Genomic DNA, 23,463 nt, shown 5'->3' with positions numbered 1-23,463 from the left:
CCTTACCAGAGCTATGATGAATGCCGGCGACTGCTGGACAGAGGTTCCATGATGGCTGTCATGATTATACTTCAACGAAGGCTTCAAGGGAAGAAAGCAAGGCACAAAATGAACACTCAAGCCCTTCAAGAGTCTATTAAGCAGGATTGCTTCCAAATGACTCTTAAGGACCATCTGCTTTCAGAGTTGCCTGGTAACATTGAGGAACACTGAACCAAGCTAAAAACATCCATTATTGCACGCTGTGAACAAGCTATTGGATACCAAACCAAGAAACACCAGGGCTAGTTTGATGACAATGATAGTGAGACTGAATGCATTATTGACAAGAAAAGGAAGGCCTTTCAGATCTGACAAAGAGAGAGAAACTGTGCCAATAATAATAATAATAATAATAATAATAATAATAATAATAATAAAAACAAAACAAAAAAACCCACCTATGCCAATGCTAAGGCTGAGGTTCAAAGAAGAACCAGAAAACTAAAAAATACCTGGTGGATAAAAAAAGCTCAAGAGGTCTGCCTGCTTCCCTGTAACCTCACCTCTCGCAATGCGGGAACCACTAGAAGACCCTCGGAGCTGGACCTCAGTGTCTGGGCTGAACAATGGAGGTGGAGAAGCTCCTTCAGTGTGCAGGGCCAAAGCCGTTTAGGGCTTGAAAGGTCAGCACCAACACTTTGAATTTTGCTCGGAAAACATACTGAGTCTGGATGAGACTGACTGAATGAACTGGGACTTGGGTCTTTCTAGAAATGCACTGCATGACATTGAAGCTCTCTGTTTTATTTTGAGCATGCCTTTTCGGTATCGCATACTGCTGCTCCCTGTATTCCTGTTATTAAAAGATTCACTGCTGTGGGGGTGGTTCTCTTCTTTCTCCCCGAAAGGATAACGGTTCCTGCCGGCTGGAGAAACGAAATAAAAGCATTAAAATATATATATATATGCCCAAATGTCTAGCTTATGCTGATAAAACAACCCCTGTGTTGCAACTTAAAGTCAAAATGCTGAGAAAAGGAGGCAACACGTCGACCAGTTCTTGGGCAAAATATAACTGTTTTAATCTGGTTGAGCAGTTTTTAGCCAGCAATCATTCAGACTCAGACTTGCTGTACACCGTATTGTGGATTAATAGGAGGAAGGGGAATGCTAAACGAGGTTATGTTAGATTATTAAAACAGAAAGAATCACAGTTTATTTTCATGTTCAAAACGCTCCATCCAGAAGGATTGAACTCTGAGTTTGATTTGAGTTGCTTCATTTAATTAGATTACTTTCAGGATTTTGAGGTGCATGTGACTTTAAAATTTCATTAGCCTTGGTTAACTAGGGGTGTGACCTGTGGTGTTATTGTATATTAAGCTCTTTATTCCTTGCGTGTAGGCAGCAGGGGTTACGTATGAGTATGACCCCTGTTCCGCAGAGTACACGCAAGTACTAGGTATGTTGTATTTTTGTTTTATTGATGTATCTTCCTGTATTGTTGCATTGTGAAAATAGTGTGAACTGTGTAGATTCGTGTCCATGCCGGCTATTGACCTGATTATAATGTATGACTTAATAGTATGTATGACATGATGATTGACTTATATTTATTTGATTTATTTTAGTTATAAAACTGAAGAAGCATGAACCGAAACAGATGATTACCCTGGATCACTGTCTATGGTTAACTACAGATTAAAACAGTTATATTTTGCCCACGTGTTGCCTCCTTTTCTCAGCAAATGTCTAGCTTGGCTTGCAAAGGTGTGGCTGTAATCGTGCATCTATATTCCTAGCAGCTTCTAACAGGTGTCCCATTAGCTGTGCCTGAGCTTCTGTTAGCAAAGCTGAACTGGAACCAGTGCCAAAAAAACTCCTGAAAGGAAACACACCCTGTCTGGTAGCTCGCCTCCACACAGTAGGTGACGGTGAAGGAGGCTCAGCTGCAGAGCCAGGCAGCCCACACAGTTGTTAAAGCGTGAGTGTGTTTGCGTGTGTATTAGGTAGGACTTCAAAACAGAGGAAGAGACCTTGGAAGGTGCTGCTAGGAAGTCTAGGCTAGGACCTCCCTATGTGATGTGTTAGCTTTCCAAGCTAAGGATGCTTTTCCTCTGGGATAACAGGCACATATGTGACCGCCCCCCATGCCCCACACTTTGAATTGGTACAGTCTGCACTGCATCCTATTTTCCGCAGTATATAAATTGCTTCTAAGGGAGGAGATGGCATGAGCAGACAACAGAAGTATTTGCTGTTTGCTGCCATGGTTTGGCACCTCACGCCGAGGATTTTCTTCTTAAAAGCAGTGTTTAAGAAGAAGGGGGTGGGGGTGAGGAGCAGCAGCAAATGATGAAAACCAATAAAGATTATTGAAACCAGCAGAACAGCCCGAAGTCTATCAGCATAAAAATAAAGCAGGAAGAAGAAGAAGAAGAAGAAGAAGAAGAAGAAGAAGAAGAAGAAGAAGAAGAAGAGTAGTAGTAGTAGTAGTAGTAGTAGTTTGGATTTGATATCCCGCTTTATCACTACCCGAAGGAGTCTCAAAGCGGCTAACATTCTCCTTTCCCTTCCTCCCCCACAACAAACACTCTGTGAGGTGAGTGAGGCTGAGAGACTTCAAAGAAGTGTGACTAGCCCAAGGTCACCCAGCAGCTTAAAGATCCGAAAGGGAAGGGAAGTCGTTGCCTGGTAGGGAAATGACATCAGAATTGGCCCCAGGCAGGCCTCACCTGGGCAGAGCATTCAAAAGTCAGGGAGCCACAATCTCCAAGGCCCTGTCTATCTCACTTCCAAAGATGGTGATGGTAGGTCTTTGTTTGCACAGGCAGAAAAAGGCCTCTGATGACGATCGTAATGCACATGCAGATTCATGAAGGTAAAAGAGGTCCTTCAGGTACCTGAGCCTTAAACTGTTTGGCATTTTAAACTGTGGTGAGTTACCTGATGCAACCCTCCCCAAAGCTGTTGAGCGGGGTACTGCAGCAGCAGTGAGAGTTTCCGTGCGCCATTTTAGAGCCCATAAGTTTTTGTGTGTGTGTGTGTGTGTTTTAAGCCTTTTAAACATTTGTTTCTGGACTTTTGGCTCACTGGCTTCTTCAGGCTCTGGAGAGGGTCTCCTTTCAAACCATGAGGACTTTCCAGCTCTCTCTTGCCATTTCCAGGTTTGAATTGATAGATTTCCTGGCGCCGCGCACATACGTGGGCACAGGCAAATCAATCATGCAAGTACAAGTGGCGGATGCTTGTACTTCATTTATTTTTGTAATGAGTGTCAAAACAGGTTAAGCAGAGTAGTAGATATCTGGACCAAAGTATACCCAGGGAGTGGGAAAACTGAGCAGGGATTTTCTGGATGTTCCATACAAGGAAAGCCATCCCACCGCTAGCCTCTGGCCTAGCAATTCTCTGCCCTCTGCTAGGAAAGAATATCACTGTTCTTATGAACATTTTATTTATTGTTCATATGAACATCTTATTTATCATATGAATAAACCCATATGAGGACGTTTGCAAAACCCCAAACCACCACCTTTTAAAAATACAGGGGACCTTGGAGTCTCAGAAACAACACACACCAGATTGAGGTTTTTCTCTCTCCTTTTTAAAAGAATAAACAAAACATTCTTCTTCTTCACATGTTCTTTCAGTATCAGCTTCGCAAAAAAAAAAATCCCTTTACTCTTCAAGATCTGAGAAGACTGCAGGCTGGGTGTGTGGTGAGGGGGAAGGAAAGGATGTTATCATAAAGAAGAGCTGAGTGATTCATCTCTTCTAGAATCTGATCCTATATTCCTGATATCAATCTGCTCTACAGAGAAATGCCATTTAATGGAACAAATCACACCCTAGACCGTTTGTCAAAGGACCAATGCTACAGGTGTATTTTGTCTCTGGGCAACTCCAAGACGGTGCTGTGTCCTAAAAACACTCCAGCGGTCCCCATTTATGGGAGAGATTTCCAACAGTCTGGTTCCTGCCCCTGGTAAACTCTTGACCCTATTTTGAGAAATTTTGGAGTTTCCTTTGCAAAACATTTTTAGCGTGAATTGTTAGAATTGCCATTCTTAACGAATCCACCCCTTCTTTGGGGGCTCTAGATAACCTTCTCCCTAGGAAAGCGGAAAATGGAATATCCACCATCATTCTGGCTTTGAGAACTAACATAGGCAGAGGCGGACTCCAATGTTCCTGCTCCCTCAGAGGGAAGATAGCAAAAATTCCAACCTCTAGGTAGCAAAAACTCTGATATCTCAACCTGGATGTATCTGAGCATATACAAAGTGCCACTTTACCAGACGGAACCAAGCACTTTTAAGCATGCGCAGCACGCATTTGCCTTTGGCCGAGAAGCTGCAGTCTTAAAATACTCAAGTACCTATTAGAATGCACAGAGCTTCTCTTCTAAATATGAAAGGGTACATTAATTTCTTTCAAGTCAATGCATCTTAGAGAAAGCAGAGAAGTGACACACATGAGCTAGCTCACATCGTACATGCGGACAACTGGGCTTTACATTCTCCAGTTCCAGCAACTGGGGGAAAGGGAGGAAACTCTTGATTGAGCCAGCAAAATCCTGTTGGTGAGAAGAATGTGAATCAGCCCTGGACGCGCTATCTGCTTTCTCTGCTTCATGAGGCCATTGGTGGTCTCAACCTCCACACCACGACCGCTGTACTGTGCTCACTATTCTCATTTAAATGCATCAAAAAAGCAGGGAAGAGTATAGCCAAGGGGGGAGCAGGGGGCAGCTGCCCCCCCTCAGATCAAGTAAATCAATAAAAACACTTAACTGAGGTTCTGCCCCCACAACATGAAGCCTGCCCCCATAACATAATAATAATAATAATAATAATAATAATAATAATAATAATAATAATAATAATATTACAGATCGTGAAGCTGAGGCTCCAATACTTTGGCCACCTCATGAGAAGAGAAGAATCCTTGGAAAAGACCCTGATGTTGGGAAAGATGGAGGGCACAAGGAGAAGGGGACGACAGAGGACGAGAGGGTTGGACAGTGTTCTCGAAGCTACAAACATGAGTTTGACCAAACTGCGGGAGGCAGTGCAAGACAGGAGTGCCTGGCGTGCTATGGTCCATGGGGTCACGAAGAGTCGGACACGACTAAACGACTAAACAACAACAACAAATAATAATAATAATAATATATTATTTATACCCCACCCATCTGGCTGGGTTCCCCCAGCCACTCTGGGCGGCTTCCAACAAAATATTAAAATACAGAAATCCATCAAACATTAAAAGCTTCCCTAAACAGGGCTGCCTTAAGATGCCTTCTAAAGGTCTGGTAATTGTTATTCTCTTTGACCTCTGGTGGGAGGGCATTCCACAGGGTGGGCGCCACTACCGAGAAGGCCCTGGCTATGCCCTGGCCCTGGCTACGCCCATGATGTTCCACAAGGCAATTAAAATGCACTAAAGGTAAAACACATCACGTATTCTTGAGCATATCACCTTCGTTTGCTCGTTTGTTTACTTATTTGTGCCACATTTCTTAGCAGTGTACAAGCGTGCGGATAAAATTAGCACAACACAGAAATACAATGTAAAAAACCAACAAATAAACGTAATGAAATACAACAGAAAATATCAACCCTAAAAGCTAAAAGCAGGAAGTTCTTCACCCTGGTGCTGAAAAGCCTGTAATGTTGACACCAGGTGTGCATCCCTTATAGGGGGTGTTATAAAGTCGGGGGGCCAACACAGAAAAGGATCTCTCTTTTGCAGGAGGCACAGCATACCTCTACTAGAAAGGGTACTTGGAACAAGGCCTTTCCTGAAGGCATATGTCTTCAGGTATTTTGGTGCCATCTAAGACTTTAAAAAGACAAGCACCAGCACCTTAAACTGGGCTCAGAAGTCCACAGGATGGCCAAAACAAATCTTTCAAAACCTTGAGATTCCATCCCCATGAACAACATAATGTTTGGAATAATGCAGAGGCAACAAATTGTGGAAACTCTTCTTGGCTATCCACAAGACACGTGCTATCCTAGCCACTTACTGTATACAACTAGGAGGGGGGGAACTGTGTTCCTCCAGATGTTGGACTTCAACTCCCATCATTTCCAGCACAGCACAGCCAATGGTCAGGAATGATGGGAGTTGTAGTCCAGCAACATCCAGAGAGCCCCCGTTTCTGCTGCACAAACTCCTGTTTAGCCAAACACCACGTTATAGTCTTCGCTCACTTACTGCCAAGCACTTATCAGTAAGCACCATTTAAGTCAGCAAAACAGAAGACTAAATGAGTAGAGGCTTCTTAAAAAAGAAAGAAAGTAACTACTGCCAACTGAATCATGAAATGTAACTTTCAAAAACACAGCTCCTGCTCCCAAATTTTTACGCGAGTTGATGCAAGGTCTCCCGGTACCAACTGTTCAAGGACGTAGCCCTGATAATGTGCTGTGACCTCATTCTATTATATTAGCACACAGCTGAAACTGTACCATTAGTAACAGGATCAGCCATTTCCTTGGGAGCAATTAGCCCAGGTTCATTGTTGATTGACATGCCATCTGTGTGTGTGCGTGCGTGTTTTTCCCCCCCAAACGAAGAAAAGCAACTCCATTTCGCTGCCCCCCCGACGTTCCTGCACTAATATGCACCCTCCTGCACTTCATGATATTTTTAGCCATGGAGAAGTACCTCTTTTGAAATATCTGCTGTGTCCCAGGCAGTGAGGAGAGAACCACTTGTTCTGGGTGAAAGCATGTGGTTTGGAGACATTGCATGATGCAAGACAAGGCAACGGGACTGTGTGCATCATCAGGCAGACCTGAAAACCAGAAAAGGAAAAATAAATAAATGTGGCGGGCAAAGCATTTGCTTGCAGATTCAAATTTAATTAATCTGGACCACATTGATTAAGTACCCACAACTTTTGGTTCATGAGCAGGGCATCGAACAAGAGCTGGCTAAGGGCCAATTCAGGCATTAAATAACAACAAACCCAAGTGTGTAATGCAGTGTAATACCCAGGGTATTGTGTTATACATCCGTACATCTCAGGGCGGTTCACAACATAAAATTACAATATTAAAAAAACCCACCAAAATACATGACAAACAAACCACATTTTGAAATTTTGTACTAATTTGTCTTGTTTCTCGTTATAATGCTTTAGACACGATTTAGCTATGAAAATGGGTCTAAAATATTTAAAATAAATTAGATATGTATGGTGTACACTCAGGAATGAGCCATAACCAATCACAGTATGATAGTTAGATTTCCAAACACCTCTTTTCACATCTACATTTTACATTTTTAGGTTGAGTCCATCGAGAAGCCCCTGAGGGCAGAACTACGAATCATTATGATTAGTGGAAGGGGCCAGAGCTCAGAATCTGAGCACATGCATTTCATGCAGAAGATCGCAGGATCAGACCTTGGTATCTCCAGATTAAAAGAATCAGGTTTGGGACTTACATTCACATGTGGTAGAGGTGTAAATATGTACAATTTTGGGGGCAAACGGTGTTTTAGGAGATAACAGAAATCACTGGCTTAAAGCTGACCGGAAGTCCAGATGTAGCATTATTAGCAATTTACGACGGGGTGGAAGGTTCGCAGGCTCTGAACGACTTGCTCACAAATGTATTGACAGCTGCACGAGTTATCATAGCTAGGAAGTGGAAGGGGCAAGGTGAATATAAAATGGAAGAATGGTATAAAGAGCTGTGGGATATAGCTGTTAATGATAAATTAACATGTGCTATTAAGGTAAGGCGGGGAATATGCAGGAGAAATGATTCTGAGAAGATATGGAAGGTGTTTGTAGAATTTGTACTGTTAAAACGGAAAGGGGTCAAACCATCGCAAGAAGTGTTGAAATTTTGGGAGGGTGGATAGTTACAATAGAATGGTCTCGTGAGGTGGGATGCACACTTTCATTATTATTTATTTATTATCATTACTTTTTCAAAATACTTTAAACAAACAAACAAATGAGTCAGCTAGCAGGTGATGAGGAAAGGCTCTCTGTCAGAGACCCTGGTCATCCACTGCTAGTCTGAGTAGGCAGCTGGAAAAATGGTCTGACCCATGGCAGGTTCCTATGCTTATCTCTATTCATGAGGGCAGGCATACGGTAGTAACAGGTGTGCTCACACAGCAGTTATTAAGGGGATCCGGTGAATATCTCTGCACATCAAACCTGTCTGGTGCAAGAGGGCTTAGCTGTTTACCTGCCCATCCACAACACTGACAGGTGTGATGGAGAGCTCACCTCGAAAGGTCTGCTTATCCCTTTTTCCTGTTGCACATGGGAAATGACCATGGAAATAAGGCAAGGGTGCTTCCAGCATTTCTTTTTTGGTGCCGATATCATCCGTGACACCTGTTGTTACCTTCCTCCAGCCCCCACTGCCAGAGCACCTATGTCTGCCGAATGATGGGCAAGCTTTCGGCTTGTAGCTCAGAAACAAAGATAAGCTTTGCCTGAAGCAAGGGCAGTTTAGCCCCTGGAGAGTTTGGAGTGCAGCCTCAAATCTTACCAGCACCTGAGCACAAATACAGTCAAACCTTGTTTCCCGAACGGCTTAGTTGACGAACAAATCGGCTCCCAAACACCGAAAACCTGGAAGTAAGTGTTTTGGTTTTCGAAGGTTTTCCGGAAGCCGAATGTCCGATGCGGCTTCCGCTTGAGTGCAGGAAGCTCCTGTAGCCAATCGGAAGCTGCACCTTGGCTTTTGAACTGTTTCGGGAGTCGAACAGACTTCTGGAACAGATTAAGTTCAAGAACCAAGGTTCCACTGCACTTACACAGCGGGTGTGTACATATACCACCGGTTTAGGAAACAGTGTACACACAGCGTTAAATGCAACCCATATCAATACTGTTGTTTCTTATGAAATGCTGTGTTTGATGTGCTTTACCCCAAATCAACTAAAATCTGAATTGAGGGAAAGAACGACCTAGCTGCATTTTGAGCCACTAATGCGCACATAGCTCTGGCAAAAGTGAATTCAGCAGTTTAATCATGCGCTGAGCAAAAGAAGTACTTTCTTTTGCCTATCCCGAATCTTCCAACATTCATCTCCATTGGATGGCCCCGGGTTCAACTGTTATGGGGGAAAGGAAAACTTCTCCCTAGCCACCTTATTCACAGCGCGAATAACCTTAGACACCTCTATCATGCCTGGGAATCCCAGCCTGAGATAGCAACATGAAGCGGAGAGGTTGGGAAAAGTTGTCCCCTGGGCTAACAAATTTCTAGGCACCTTTTCAGCACGTCAAGTTCACAAAGGCCTGTAAATAAGCTTCAAAAACATTTTGAGATTTGTTCTAATGATGAACGAAACCACTTTCCTCCTTTCTTCTCTCCTCCCCGCCAGCCCTCCCTAGGACAGAGAAGGGAAGGGGACGGTCTTTTTTTGGGGGGGGGGGACTTTGCTAACGGAAAAATACATTTTAGAGGGATCCTTGCCAGGCAACCATATGCACATCTGCTCTTAACGGGTTTCAGCTGAAACTACTGAAAATATACATGGGTCTATTTATATGGAACAGCTTGTATACATGATAAGATTACAATTTGGAGGATAACAATGGGCTTAACTATGGAAAAAGTAAGCCTTTTAAAACTCCTTTTCCACACATGCCCGTAACATTTTGCCACATATGTTGTTGAGGGGGACCAAAATTTGTTGAGAATTAAGGAAATCTTCGCATTTCTAGATTAGTGGCAAACAAATTCAAGATGTTCCTTCCAGCATCTTTCTGCCAGCGCTTAACTCCTTATTTACTGTAGGATTCCTAGGGAGCAACAATTTTCATCGATCTGAGGCAGGCATCCCCAAACTTCGGCTCTCCAGATGTTTTGGACTACAATTCCCATCTTCCCCGAGCACTGGTCCTGTTAGCTAGGGATCATGGGAGTTGTAGGCCAAAACATCTGGAAGGTCGAAGTTTGGGGATGCCTGATCTGAGGTGATTGTGAAGGAAATGGGTCAAAACCAACCGAATTCGTATTTCAAAAATGTCTGTGCAGCCTTGTTCTACAGTCAGCATAGATCACACAGACATTAAATGGAAACTCTTGGCTCCATTGAGGTGGGGAACCTTTTACAGCATGAGGGCCACGTTCCCTTCTGATTAGCCTGCCAAGGGCCACATGTCATTGGTGGGCGGGGCCAAAGGCAGAAGTGAGCACAGCAATGCATGCAATTTTTTATCTTTGTACAGCAAGCTCGTTTCCACATACCCCTCCCTATCCTCCACTATGATAAGCAAGAGTTCAGGGACACATTCAAGTCAGGCAAAAACTCTTGGGGTACAAAGGAGAATCAGTTTCAGAAGTTTGGAGGGCCGCATTCGTTTCCTGGGTCTGAGGTTCCATGTCACTGAACAAGTGTGCTAGTTGCAAAGGTAAAGGTAAACCTGGGCGGTTAAGTCCAGTCAAAGGCAACTATGGGGTTGCGGCGCTCATCTCGCTTTCAGGCCGAGGGAACCGGGGTTTGTCCACAAACAGCTTTCCGGGTCATGTGGCCAGCATGACTAAACCGCTTCTGGTGCAACAGAACACTGTGACAGAAACCAGAGCGCACGAAAACGGTGTTTACCTTCCTGCCACAGCAGTATCTATTTATCTACTTGCACTGGCATGCTTTCGAACTGCTAGGTTGGCAGGAGGTGGGACAGAGCAACAGGAGCTCACTTCGTTGTAGGGATTCAATCAGCAAGCCCAAGAGGCTCAGTGGTTTAGACCACAGCGCCTGTCCACACAGTTACTCAAGAACAACAGTGGCATGCTGGAGACTCTTCACATACCCTCCAACATTTCTCTGATGAAAATAGTCATGTCCTATTCCATCATCATCATCATCATCATCATCATCATCATCATCATCATCATCATCATCGTTATCATCATTTAAACCCCACCCATCTGACTGCATTGCCCCAGCCACTCTGGGCAGCTTCCAACATATAAAAGCATAATAAAACATTGAACATTAAAAACAAAAACTTCCCTATACACGGCTGCCTTCAGGTGTCTTTTTAAAGTTGTATAGTTTCTTAACTCCTTGGCTTGGGGCTCGCATAACTCCATACCCTCCAACATTTCTCTGGTGAAAATAGGGACGTCCTAAGAAAAAATGGGACATTCTGGGATCAAATAAAAAACTGGGACGGCTTCTGCAAATCCAGTACTGTCCCTGGAAAATCGGAGGTGGAAATCCAGGTGGTGACTTGCTATGCAGCATGACAGCAGCTACATGAAGCAGTTGCTGTGGGTGGATGTGCATGTGCATGGATATGGATTATGTGGGGAGTTTGTTGCCATGTGGCATTCAGAAATCTGGAATACACACAGTGACTAGAGAGGTCGCCAAGGCACTGGCATTGTGGTCAATGAACAGGATTGCAACCACGGATTTGGGGACAGGATGTTAACAAAATCAGGACGACCTCATTTATCAATAAGGACTGACACCTACATTAAGAGGTTCATTTACTTGTCCTATGTACCAGTTATAAATCTCTAAGTGGCTTGCAAGTAGAAATGAAAACCATACAATGCACATGTAATAAAAAATAAAGTTGAAATCTAATACAGAATCAAACCAGAGCAAATCCGCCAACAGAGTTGTTGTTGTTTAGTCGTTTAGTCGTGTCCGACTCTTCGTGACCCCATGGACCAGAGCAAGCCAGGCACTCCTGTCTTGCACTGCCTCCCGCAGTTTGGTCAAACTCAAGTTCGTAGCTTCGAGAACACTGTCCAACCATCTCGTCCTCTGTTGTCCCCTTCTCCTTGTGCCCTCAATCTTTCCCAGCATCAGGGTCTTTTCCAGGGAGTTTTCTCTTCTCATGAGGTGGCCAAACTATTGGAGCCTCAGCTTCACGATCTGTCCTTCCAGTGAGCACTCAGGGCTGATTTCCTTCAGAATGGATAGGTTTGATCTTCTTGCAGTCCATGGGACTCTCAAGAGTCTCCTCCAGCACCATAATTCAAAAGCATCAATTCTTCGGCGATCAGCCTTCTTTATGGTCCAGCTCTCACTTCCATACATCACTACTGGGAAAACCATAGCTTTAACTATATGGACCTTTGTCGGCAAGGTGATGTCTCTGCTTTTTAAGATGCTGTCTAGGTTTGTCATTGCTTTTCTTCCAAGAAGCAGGCATCTTTTAATTTCGTGACTGCTGTCACCATCTGCAGTGATCATGGAACCCAAGAAAGTAAAATCTCTCACTGCCTCCATTTCTTCCCCTTCTATTCGCCAGGAGGTGATGGGACCAGTAGCCATGATCTTAGTATGACATCAGAATAAACAATCTCTAAGAGGAGGACTAAAAGACTGAAAACCCCAGCAAAAGAACTCACTCCCTGTGGATGTTTGCCACATTTCTTTAATTCTTTATTACATTAAAATCTCATATTTCCTCCAAGGAGTTCAGGGTGACTTACAAGGTTCTCCCCTCCCCATTTTATCCCCACAACGCCCAGGTGAGGCTGAGCAAGTCGCCCAAGCGAGGAATTTAACCTGGGTCTCTTCAACCGCAGTCCAATTCTACTACTACAATGCACAACCTATTTATCTCAGGTGTACCATGCTTCACAATATTTATTCCACAGCATCTTACCATGTAATTTGAAACAAAATGGTAATAAAATATACAATTAGCTAATTAAATGTAATAAGACAAACCATATAATTTGCACAGCTCCCAAATTAAAATAGCAGCAAAAACCAGCATGGCAGCAACTTCAGTTACAGTGCTTGGAACTATGTAACACGCTTCCCAATACTATTTGAAAGTGCACACTATTAAAATGCCTGAAAGTATATATAAAAAGTCTTAACCTGAAGCCTGAAGGATAATGCCATTAGCACCAGGTGAGTCTCCCTTAGATCTCTCCTTTAGCCTCACTTGCATGATATCTGATGGTTCTCTTTTACCAACTTGATAAGGCACAAAAGCTTTGCGTCAAAAAGGCTGCCTGAATAATGTGACTATCATTCATAGAATCATAGAGTTGGAAGAGACCACAAGGGCCATCCAGTCCAACCCTCTGCCAAGCAGGAAACACCATCAAAGCATTCTTGACATATGCCTGTCAAGCCTCTGCTTAAAGACCTCCAAAGAAGGAGACTCCACCACACTCCTTGGTAGCAAGTTCCACTGCCAAACAGCTCTTACTGTCAGGAAGTTCTTCCTAATATTTAGGTGGAATCTTCTTTCTTGTAGTTTGTTTTTTTTTTTTTTAAATATTTTTATTAATTTTCCAATTAAAACCAATTATATCACATTCAATATTTCAAATTATACACATATATATATCAATCAAACCGAATATTATGCCAAATCATCTAAAGAATTTTTTATTTGGGTTCCCATGCTTCAAGAAATTGGGAATTCCTCGCAACTGTCCACTGCCGTCTTTTTTCTAAAGTTCAAATCGTCCTCCAAGTTCATAATAATCCAGATCTTCCCCTTACAGTCACATAGATGTTTTCCACTTTCATCCGATTGTTTCCCAGCCGCTGAGATAAATATCAAACAACGTTTCACAGATGTTCTTTCTCCTGTGTGAGTTAATCAGTCCAGCCTCCCCATAAATCTTCTTAATGGAGCTCCTTGTTGCGTCGAAGCAGCGAAGCAGCGCCATCTCAAAAAGCTCAAATCACTTTCGCTTTCTCTCATAGCCATGAAGATTCACGATCATTATAGAATTTACAGCTTTTTCAGGCAGGAGACCCAAACATCAAACCATAAACTCTTGGTAAATTAATGGATCTCCTTGCCCTATAGCTGAACTTAGCTTCAGGTCGCTGCTCCAATTTAAAGTGCGTCACAACTCATAAATCCTCCGAGCGCGTCCAGAACTCCTTCCGCCCGACTAGGGGGAGGCTTTTCTCATCGGCAACTCCACATCTTTAAAAAAATATGCTCAGTAACAACAGTTATAAAGTTCAACTCACACAGTCTTTTGCTTCTCTTTCACTCCAAACAAGCCAGGACATCGCGTCCGGGAAGGTACGAGGCAACAATATGAAGGAAAAATAAAAAATAAAAACTCGCTTCCCTTATCGCTCCGTCCCCATCAATCCTTCTTCCAGATGCAGTACAATCTTTGACTCCTCTCCTTTCAGCAGCATAAATTTCTCAGCAGTAAGCAGCGCTTCTTCCCCTCCTTCTGAAGTATGTCCATAGATTTAAGCCTAATTATCTTCTTTAACCATGGAAATCCCCGCCATGCAGATTAGCGTCCGGGAGTCCTGGCCCTCGTAAGTGCTCAGCCCAAGCTCCCCCCACTCCAAAAACAGTCGGAGTGGGTCTGGGGGCATCGCGGGCCAGCGGCCCCTCTCCGTAACCCCCGGAGAGGGTAGGGGGTTGCCATTTACTCCCCTAGCAACCGCCAAATTCCTTACGAAGGTCAGAGAGATGGAAAACAGGTCCGCCATTCCTGCAGGCGGAAGCCTCTGCTTAAAGACCTCCAAAGAAGGAGACTCCACCACACTCCTTGGCAGCAAATTCCACTGCCGAACAGCTCTTACTGTCAGGAAGTTCTTCCTAATGTTTAGGTGGAATTTTCTTTCTTGTAGTTTGAATCCATTGCTCCGTGTCCGCTTCTCTGGAGCAGCAGAAAATAACCTTTCTCCCTCCTCTGTATGACATCCTTTTATATATTTGAACAAGGCTATCATATCACCCCTTAACCTTCTCTTCTTCATTCCCCAACACCTGTACTTCCTAATAAAATAAAACTTCAGCCTGGCATTTTGTACATATTGGGTTGTATCCAAAGGAGAGCTAAGTGACTTGTTCTATTAGTGCAAGGATTTCAGCTTGTGCAACAAAACTCCTTCCCCCCGCTCCTCGCCAATCTGCTCTAAGGGTTCCCCCAACACTCTGGAGCAGATCTAAGGATCTAAGGAGGATAGGAAGAAACAGTTCTGTTGCACAAGTGGAACTCCTTGTGCTGCTGCAACATGTTGAGGCAATGGGAATTATCCCGCTAAGAATCTGCATTCTGTTTGTGGGGGGCGGAAGCAGGTTTGTTGTATTGGAATGCCGAGTCAACTTTAATTGGGCAACCTCAATTTGCTGGTAGCCCTCAGGCAGCAAAATATCTTGGACCAACCCTCAACACTACAGATTAAAAAGAAAGTGACTCAAATCTGTTCAGAAAGTGGCAAGGTTAGGATAACTTTAACAAAGAATGCTTTGCACCCTCCCGCAGTTATGAATCCCGGGGTTCTTTCGGAAATGCCAAGACGGCTACAGAGCTACTATGCCCTCATGTTTTCCTTTGATAGTTCTCTCTGAAACTGTGGGTTAATATCATGTCCTCTGTTCTTATACAAAACTTGGCATGGCAGAATTCAAATGCGCCACATGACGTGGAGGTATTAAAATTGTGCTATCAGAGACAATAAAGTGAAATTGCCATCCAACAAATGCTTTAAGGAGGTCTGACATAACCAGAGCAGATTTTTCATTTCCCACTACACCCTGCTGCGGATCTTCACCTGTCTTATTAAATCATAAAGTCCCTTTTTAATAAGTGACCCAGTGGAAAACAATAGTGAATGACAAGTTTCATTAGATTTGGATTTTTTTCCCCTCCAGATGCAAGCAGAGGGTAGAAAAAGTGCACATTGTTTTCTTTTCAGTGCTGTGTGTGTGTGCTTCCACCACCCCCCTTGTAAATTTGGTTACATTGGTTTTTAAAGGAAAAACAGAAATTGGTTTTATGTTAAGTCCCGACCACATGTAATTATAGAAGTAATAGCTCTGCATAGCTGGAGACAAGACAAAAGGCTTTGCTTATTTTTCAGAGAGTTGAAGGCAAGTTTAGAGAGGGATCGCTGCCCCTGATGTGAACACCAATTCCATGTTTACCTCTGGTAAAGAGGCACTGCAGGTTTTTCTGCAGTTTCAAAATCCTGCCAAACCTACTTTAAACATTAGAAAGAACTTCCTGACAGTAAGAGCTGTTCGGCAGTGGAATTTGCTACCAAGGAGTGGGGTGGAGTCTCCTTCTTTGGAGGTCTTTAAGCAGAGGATTGACAGGCATATGTCAAGAATGCTTTGGTGGTGTTTCCTGCTTGGCAGGGGGTTGGACTGGATGGCCCTTGTGGTCTCTTCCAACTCTACGATTCTATGATCAGAGTTGACAGTGGGACAAAAAAGAGAGAGGTGGTTCTATCGCAGGAACGGAAGCTTCTCTCCAACCACGTTAAACTTTCTCCAATGCTATCCACCCAGCAATTGTCCTAATGTCTTTGCAGAGAACGCTTTCAAGAAACATGTGCTGCGATGGGTGAATGGGGAGGAGGGGGGAATGATTAAAAAGCCGTTATAATAAGGAAAGACTGGGAAAAGTAGGTCGAAAAGTACTGATAGCATTTTTATTGTCTCTCAAGGCACTAAGTAACTGCGTGCCCGTGGGAACGGTGCCCTCGGAACTGGCGAACTGTAGCTCACCAGATTTCTACAGCCTGTTTGGCAGACGCCGTCCTTCCGGTGGCAGAGTTATTAGTGCTGAAAGGAAGCAGTAGTGGGGTCACCTCGCCCATCTCGTTGCATCATGGTATGATTTATTTCATTATCCTTAAGCCATCCCTGATAGATGGTGCATGTCAAGTTGAGATGGTGATGTCACAACCTCCTCATGTTTCCTGTTCCGTTTCGCTAACCATTCTAATAACTACAGTGGTCTCTCTACCCCCCCTGCCCGCTACACGGCAGCGTCAGCTGTTGCCGCTTGCCGCATCCCAACCCCATTCATTGTTGAGCTTGGTGCTGCCTTTGTGAGCAAATAACTGCTTTTATTAGAAGCCACCCATACTTTATTTGCGGAGGAGATCTCAATCTTTTTGTCTAGACTTAATGGGTGACTTAACTGGAGCTCTGCCATAGATTTCAGCGGAGGGAGACTTCCCCCTGTTTTGACGGCACAGAGGGTGAATAAAGGATCCACCGACTGGCAGTCTCTGGGTGAGGACCTCCAGGCCATTGTTTATAGACCCAGGCAGGATAAAAAGGAAATGGGCCAGATTCTGTACCTATCCCCCACGCCAATTAGATTGAATTAATGTGTTTTCTTACAGCAGCCTTCCTCAACCAAGTGCCCTCCAAATGTTTTGGCCTACAACTCTCAGACACCCCGACTGTTGGTTTTGCTGGTTGGGGCTGATGGGAGATGTAGTCCAACATCATTTGGAGAGCACTAGGTTGGGGAAGGTTCTGCTTCCCTCCTGCAGTGTGAATTAGTTTTTGTAAAAGCAGCAACAACCTGACCTGGTGTCACAAAACAGCTAGCTCAAAGGGATGCCCTTGCAAGACATGGGCTGCTTTTTACATCAGCATAGAGCCTAATGATGCGCTTTGCCCTCTCTTCTTCTTCTTCTTGATGTGAATTGCAGCAAATTGTATGGCGTGACATCACCAAGTGCATGCAGTGACATCATCGTTCTGTGTTGATGGGAGCAGAAGTGTTGGGTGCTGCTGCTGGAAGGGGCTTGGGGCAATGGTTACTCCCCTCGCTGGCCCTTCCCTTGGAGATGGAAGAAGAAGAAGAAGAAGAAGAAGAAGAAGAAGAAGAAGAAGAAGAAGAAGAAGAAGAAGAAGTATTCATGAAAAGAAGTATTCATCAGTATTCATGAAAAAGCGAGAAAACCTAGAAAATCATGCAAGGGTAGGATTAATACTTCAACTATATCAAGCATTAAAATATCTGAATCGGTAAGGAAGAATCTGTAATGCATGCTTTAGTTGAGATTCCTGCACTGCATGGGGTAGGACTTGATGACCCTCGGAGTGCCTTCCAATTCTACAATTCAATCATACACACACACACACACACACACACACACACACACACACCATTTCAAGCATCACCCTCCTCCTTCTCATGGCGATCAATTACAATTATTTTCCTCTTCAAAACAAAATGAAGGAGGATATAACCTTCCTCCTCGTAGACTGACAGCATCTCCCTAGAGATTTCTGTGGGCTAGACAAAACAGAGCAGGGAGCTGTAATTTGGCCCCAGGCCAGTGGTCCGTACAACCCCTCCCCCCATTTTATTTCATAATGGTTCAGACAGGAAAACATAGGAAGCTGCCTTATACTAAGTCAGCCCACTGGCCCATCAAGCTCAATACTGTCCATGGAGAGGCCACGGACCTTCTGCATGCAAAGCAGATGTTCTACTACCGAGCTATGACTGGAAGGCCTGGCAACCCCATCCGAAGCATGTTTGCTTGCAACTAAGTCCCAATGGCTCCCCCAATGCCCTTTCTTCCACTAAGGGTTCATACTGGGAACGCAACCTAAATCTTTCGGATTGTAGGTAGCCATTGGTTCCATGAGCTTTCCATCTACCTGAGCAGATTTTAAGGGATGGCCGGGCGGGTGGGGTGGTGGTGGGGAGAGACAGGGAGAGAAATAGGATTCGCGCAATCTCTTCCTTCGCAATTTACTGCCTCGACTCTGACATTTACAGCACTATTGCCTTCGGTTTACAAGTTGAATATTTACACAAATGGATTTAGGTCAAGACGAAGGGCAGGCTTTAAATGTCCCGTGACGGTTTGCATTCTGAGCACGTTCCCCACTGTGGCAGATCTCCTGATTAACCCCCCAAATGCCAGCATCTGCCATATTGCTAGAGGCATAATTACACAGGGCCCTAATCCATAATGCCTTGCATATATACCATTGCGTGCCATCAGTCTCCCACAGAGTTAACAAGGAAAGGGCTTAACCATAGCCATGGGAGGATATATATATTTAACATACAATAAGCAAAGCAAGCGAAATTAAAGAGATGTAATTATATGGAGCAAACAGCCTTCCTTCTCAAACGATAGCAGGATGTGCATAAATCCGAACCCTACAAGCCACGTTTTGAAACATTCGTGTGGCCACTTTCTTCTCTGCACCTTTAACAGCTGCCTGTGACAGTTGCCCTACTAGAAAACAAGGTTGCTCTTCTGGAAGAGAAGGTGCAGCAGCTTCAGGGGCGTGTATCTACGCTCCAGAGAATTAAAGAGCTGGAGCTTTTCTTGGATGCAGCAGAGCACACTGTCTGCACCAAGGAGGAGACAGGGGATCTCCCTGAGGAGGAGGTCAGTTCCCCAACACAGCAGCCAGATGTATGGAGGAACGTGACTCATAGAAGTAGAAGGCCCAGGGATCGCTCTGAGTGCTTAGAATTACACAACCGTTTTGAAGTGCTCATGGAAGACGAGAAACAGACTCCACCTGAGGATCTCTCCCTCATCACAGTTGATGAGGAATATGAAGACGAGCAACCAAGTCAGTCCTCTGGGAATATGCAGGTAACCTTGGAAGGGACAGCACATGGAAGAATCCCAACCAAGCCTATGAAGAGGCGTGTAGTGGTGATTGGGGATTCCCTACTGAGGGGTACAGAAGCAGTAATCTGTGGGCCTGACAAGATGTCTCGAGAGGTGTGCTGTCTACCTGGGGCCAAGATCAAAGATGTAACAGAACGGCTGCAAGGAATCATAAAACCCACTGACAAATACCCCTTCCTTTTGGTGCATGTGGGAACCAATGACACTGCAAGCCATAGCTTACAGAAGATCAAAAATGATTATGAGGCTCTGGGCAGGAAGTTGAAGCAATTAGATGCACAAATTGTCATCTCTTCTGTCCTCCCAGTTGAACGACATGGCCCAGGGAGAGAGGGAAAAATAGGGGAAGTGAACAACTGGCTTCGCAAATGGTGCAATCAGGAACGGTTTGGATTCCTAGATCACGGTCTGCAGTTTCTTGAAGATGGACTTCTGGCAAGTGATGGGCTGCACCTCACAAAAGTTGGGAGGAATGTTTTTGCCACAAAACTCAAAAACCTCATCAGGAGGGCTTTAAACTGACTTATGTGGGGGAGGGAGACAGTGGTCCTGAAGGTAGGAGTCTATCAAATGCTGAAGATGATCATCCGAATGTCAAGGACCAAATGGAGCAAGCAGCATGCAGACCTAGTGGTGGGATGAAAATATCCTTAAATAAGAGACATGGGGGAATGATCAACGGTCTTCAATGTCTGTATACTAATGCACAGAGCATGGGAAATAAACAAGATGAACTTGAGCTCTTGGTACAGCAAACTAAATATGACATAATAGGCATCACTGAAACCTGGTGGGATGAGTCTCATGACTGGAATGTAGTAATAGAGGGATACAATCTATTTAAGAGAAATAGACCAAACAGGAAAGGAGGAGGAGTAGCTTTATATGTTAGGGATATGTATACCTGTGAAGAGATCCAGGATTTAAAACTTCAAAGCCAAATTGAGAGTATCTGGGTCAAAATTAAGGGAGAGAAAAACAACAGTGATCTCATTGTGGGAGTTTACTATAGATCCCCAAGCCAAACTGAGGACACAGATGATGCCTTCCTGGAACAGATGGCCAAGCATTCCAAAGGAAGTGAGATAGTAGTAATGGGGGATTTCAACTATCCTGATATTTGTTGGATGTCAAACTCAGCCAAGAGCATAAGGTCGAACAGATTCCTCACTGGCCTTGCAGACAACTTCATTGTCCAGAAAGTGGGAGAAGCAACAAGAGGATCAGCCATTTTAGATCTGGTCCTAACCAATAGTGATGACTTGGTTAGTGGGGTAGAAGTGGCAGGATCATTAGGTGGGAGTGCCATGCTCTTCTGGAGTTTATTATCCAGCGGAAAGGAGCAACCAAGCATACTAAGGTCCAAATTCTAGACTTTAAGAAAGCCGACTTCAGAAAACTTAGGGAAACGCTGGGTGAAATCCCATGGACAGTAATACTAAAAGGGAAGGGAGTTCATGATGGTTGGGAGTTTGTTAAAAGGGAGATATTAAAAGCACAACTTCAGGCAATACCAATGAGACGGAAACATGGAAGGTGCCTAAAGAAGCCAGGCTGGCTATCTAAAGAACTTTTGACTGAGTTAAGATTTAAAAGGGATATGTACAAAAAATGGAAAAGGGGGGAAATCTCCAGAGAGGAATTCAAACATATAGCCAGCACGTGTAGAGACAAAGTCAGAAAAGCTAAAGCACAGAATGAACTCAGGCTCGCCAGAGAGGTTAAAAGCAACAAAAAGGGCTTTTATGGGTATGTCCGTAGCAAAAGGAAAAACAAGGAAACAGTGGGGTCACTCAGAGGAGAAGATGGTGAAATGCAAACAGGGGACAGAGAAAGGGCAGAACTCCTCAATGCCTTCTTTGCCTCAGTCTTCTCCAAGAAAGAAAAAAACGCCCGACCTGAAGAATATGGAGCAGATGATTCAGCAGGGGAAACACAGCCCAGGATAAGTAAGGAGGTAGTACAAGAATACTTGGCTAGTTTAGATGTATTCAAGTCTCCAGGGCCAGATGAACTACATCCAAGAGTATTAAAAGAACTGGCAGAGGTGATTTCAGAACCACTGGCAATAATCTTTGAAAATTCCTGGAGAACAGGCGAAGTTCCAGCAGACTGGAGGAGGGCAAATGTTGTCCCTATTTTCAAAAAGGGGAAAAGAGAGGACCCAAACAATTACCGCCCAGTCAGCCTGACATCAATACCAGGAAAGATTCTAGAGCAGATCATTAAGCAAACAGTCTGTGAGCACCTAGAAAGAAACTCTGTGATCACTAAAAGTCAGCATGGGTTCCTGAAAAATAAGTCATGTCAGACTAATCTGATCTCATTTTTTGACAGAATTACAAGCCTGGTAGATGAAGGGAATGCTGTGGATGTAGCCTATCTTGATTTCAGCAAGGCCTTTGACAAGGTGCCCCATGATATTCTTGTAAAGAAGCTGGTAAAATGTGGGCTAGACAATGCTACCATTCAGTGGATTTGTAGCTGGCTTACTGACCGAACCCAAAGGGTGCTCATCAATGGCTCCTCCTCATCCTGGAGAGTAGTGACTAGTGGGGTGCCACAGGGTTCTGTCTTGGGCCCAGTCTTGTTCAACATCTTTATCAATGACTTGGATGATGGGCTTGAGGGAATCCTGAGCAAGTTTGCAGATGACACCAAATTGGGAGGGGTGGCTAACACCCCAGAGGACAGGATCACACTTCAGAATGACCTTAACAGATTAGACAACTGGGCCAAAGCAAACAAGATGAATTTTAACAAGGAGAAATGTAAAGTACTACACTTGGGCAAAAAAAATGAAAGGCACAAATACAGGATGGGAGACACCTGGCTTGAGAGCAGTACATGTGAAAAGGATCTAGGAGTTTTGGTTGACCACAAACTTGACATGAGTCAGCAGTGTGATGCAGCAGCTAAAAAAGCCAATGCAATTCTGGGCTGCATCAATAGGAGTATAGCATCTAGATCAAGGGAAGTAATAGTACCACTGTATTCTGCTCTGGTCAGACCTCACCTGGAGTATTGTGTCCAGTTCTGGGCACCACAGTTCAAGAAGGATACTGATAAGCTGGAACGTGTCCAGAAGAGGGCAACCAAAATGGTCAAAGGCCTGGAAACGATGCCTTATGAGGAACGGCTTAGGGAGCTGGGTATGTTTAGCCTGGAGAAGAGAAGGTTAAGGGGTGATATGATAACCATGTTCAAATATATAAAAGGATGTCATATAGAGGAGGGAGAAAGGTTGTTTTCTGCTGCTCCAGAGAAGCGGACACGGAGCAACGGATTCAAACTACAAGAAAGAAAATTCCACCTAAACATTAGGAAGAACTTCCTGACAGTAAGAGCTGTTCGGCAGTGGAATTTGCTGCCAAGGAGTGTGGTGGAGTCTCCTTCTTTGGAGGTCTTTAAGCAGAGGCTTGACAGCCATCTGTCAGGAATGCTTTGATGGTGTTTCCTGCTTGGCAGGGGGTTGGACTGGATGGCCCTTGTGGTCTCTTCCAACTCTATGATTCTATGATTCTATGACTTCGGCTGAAGTTATTCCTGGCATGGGGGAAAGAAAGCTTCACCTGTTTCTACATAACAGGCAGCTGCTGAAGACACAGGAGCGAGGCAATGAAAAAAATATGGCGGCATTAGCTCAGTTGGTAGAGAATGAAACTCTTAATCTCATGTTTGTGGGTTTGAGCCCCACGTTCGGTGAACGATGGCTGTATTGCAGGGGGTTGGACTAGGTGATCCTTGTGGTCCCTTCCAACGTGACAGCTCTATGGCTCTGTGGTTAGCCATGTGCCCCTCCATTCCCCACACAGCCTCTACCACTGGTCCTTATTTCAAAAGTCAGTCCACAGTCACCTGTAAGATGGATCAGACCAAAGACCCCCAAAAATCCAGGTTTCTGCTATCAGCATTCATGACAATGGGAACATGGGCGCAATAGCTCTCTCCCGTTACTTGTGCAGCCAACATATTGCCTCTGATCCTGCACGGACATCATAATTGGCAACCTAGCCATCAGGGGCCTTAATATTCTATGAATTTGGACAAATTTCCTTTTGCAGCCATTCAAGATGATGTACATCTTGTAGCCTCTGTGAAGAAGCACTT

General features: G+C 44.3%; 1 protein-coding gene across 9 annotated transcripts in view; it reads right to left on the bottom strand.

Annotated features, from left to right (window-relative positions):
* The window catches only part of LOC132591836 (uncharacterized), a 264,084-nt gene that overhangs the window by 92,593 nt on the left and 148,028 nt on the right, over positions 1-23,463 (bottom strand). For 3 of the 9 annotated variants that reach the window (XR_015949175.1, XM_088666802.1, XM_088666801.1), the window contains one exon: positions 6,661-6,790. The exons of 5 other annotated variants lie outside the window; for them this stretch is intronic. Coding sequence is in view for 2 of the 4 variants with exons in the window: in XM_088666802.1 (XP_088522928.1) it covers positions 6,661-6,790 (130 nt within the window). In the remaining 2 variants the exon portion in view is untranslated. Of the gene's footprint in view, positions 1-6; positions 82-6,660; positions 6,791-23,463 lie in introns of all 9 variants that reach the window. One more of the 9 variants, XR_015949170.1, reaches the window with a different exon arrangement.

The sequence above is a fragment of the Zootoca vivipara genome, chromosome 3 (assembly GCF_965207765.1).
Source record: "Zootoca vivipara chromosome 3, rZooViv2.hap1.1, whole genome shotgun sequence".
NCBI classification, from domain to species: domain Eukaryota; kingdom Metazoa; phylum Chordata; class Lepidosauria; order Squamata; family Lacertidae; genus Zootoca; species Zootoca vivipara.
The sequence above is the reverse complement of the archived record's forward strand: the minus strand, read 5'-3'. Positions and strand labels throughout refer to the sequence as shown.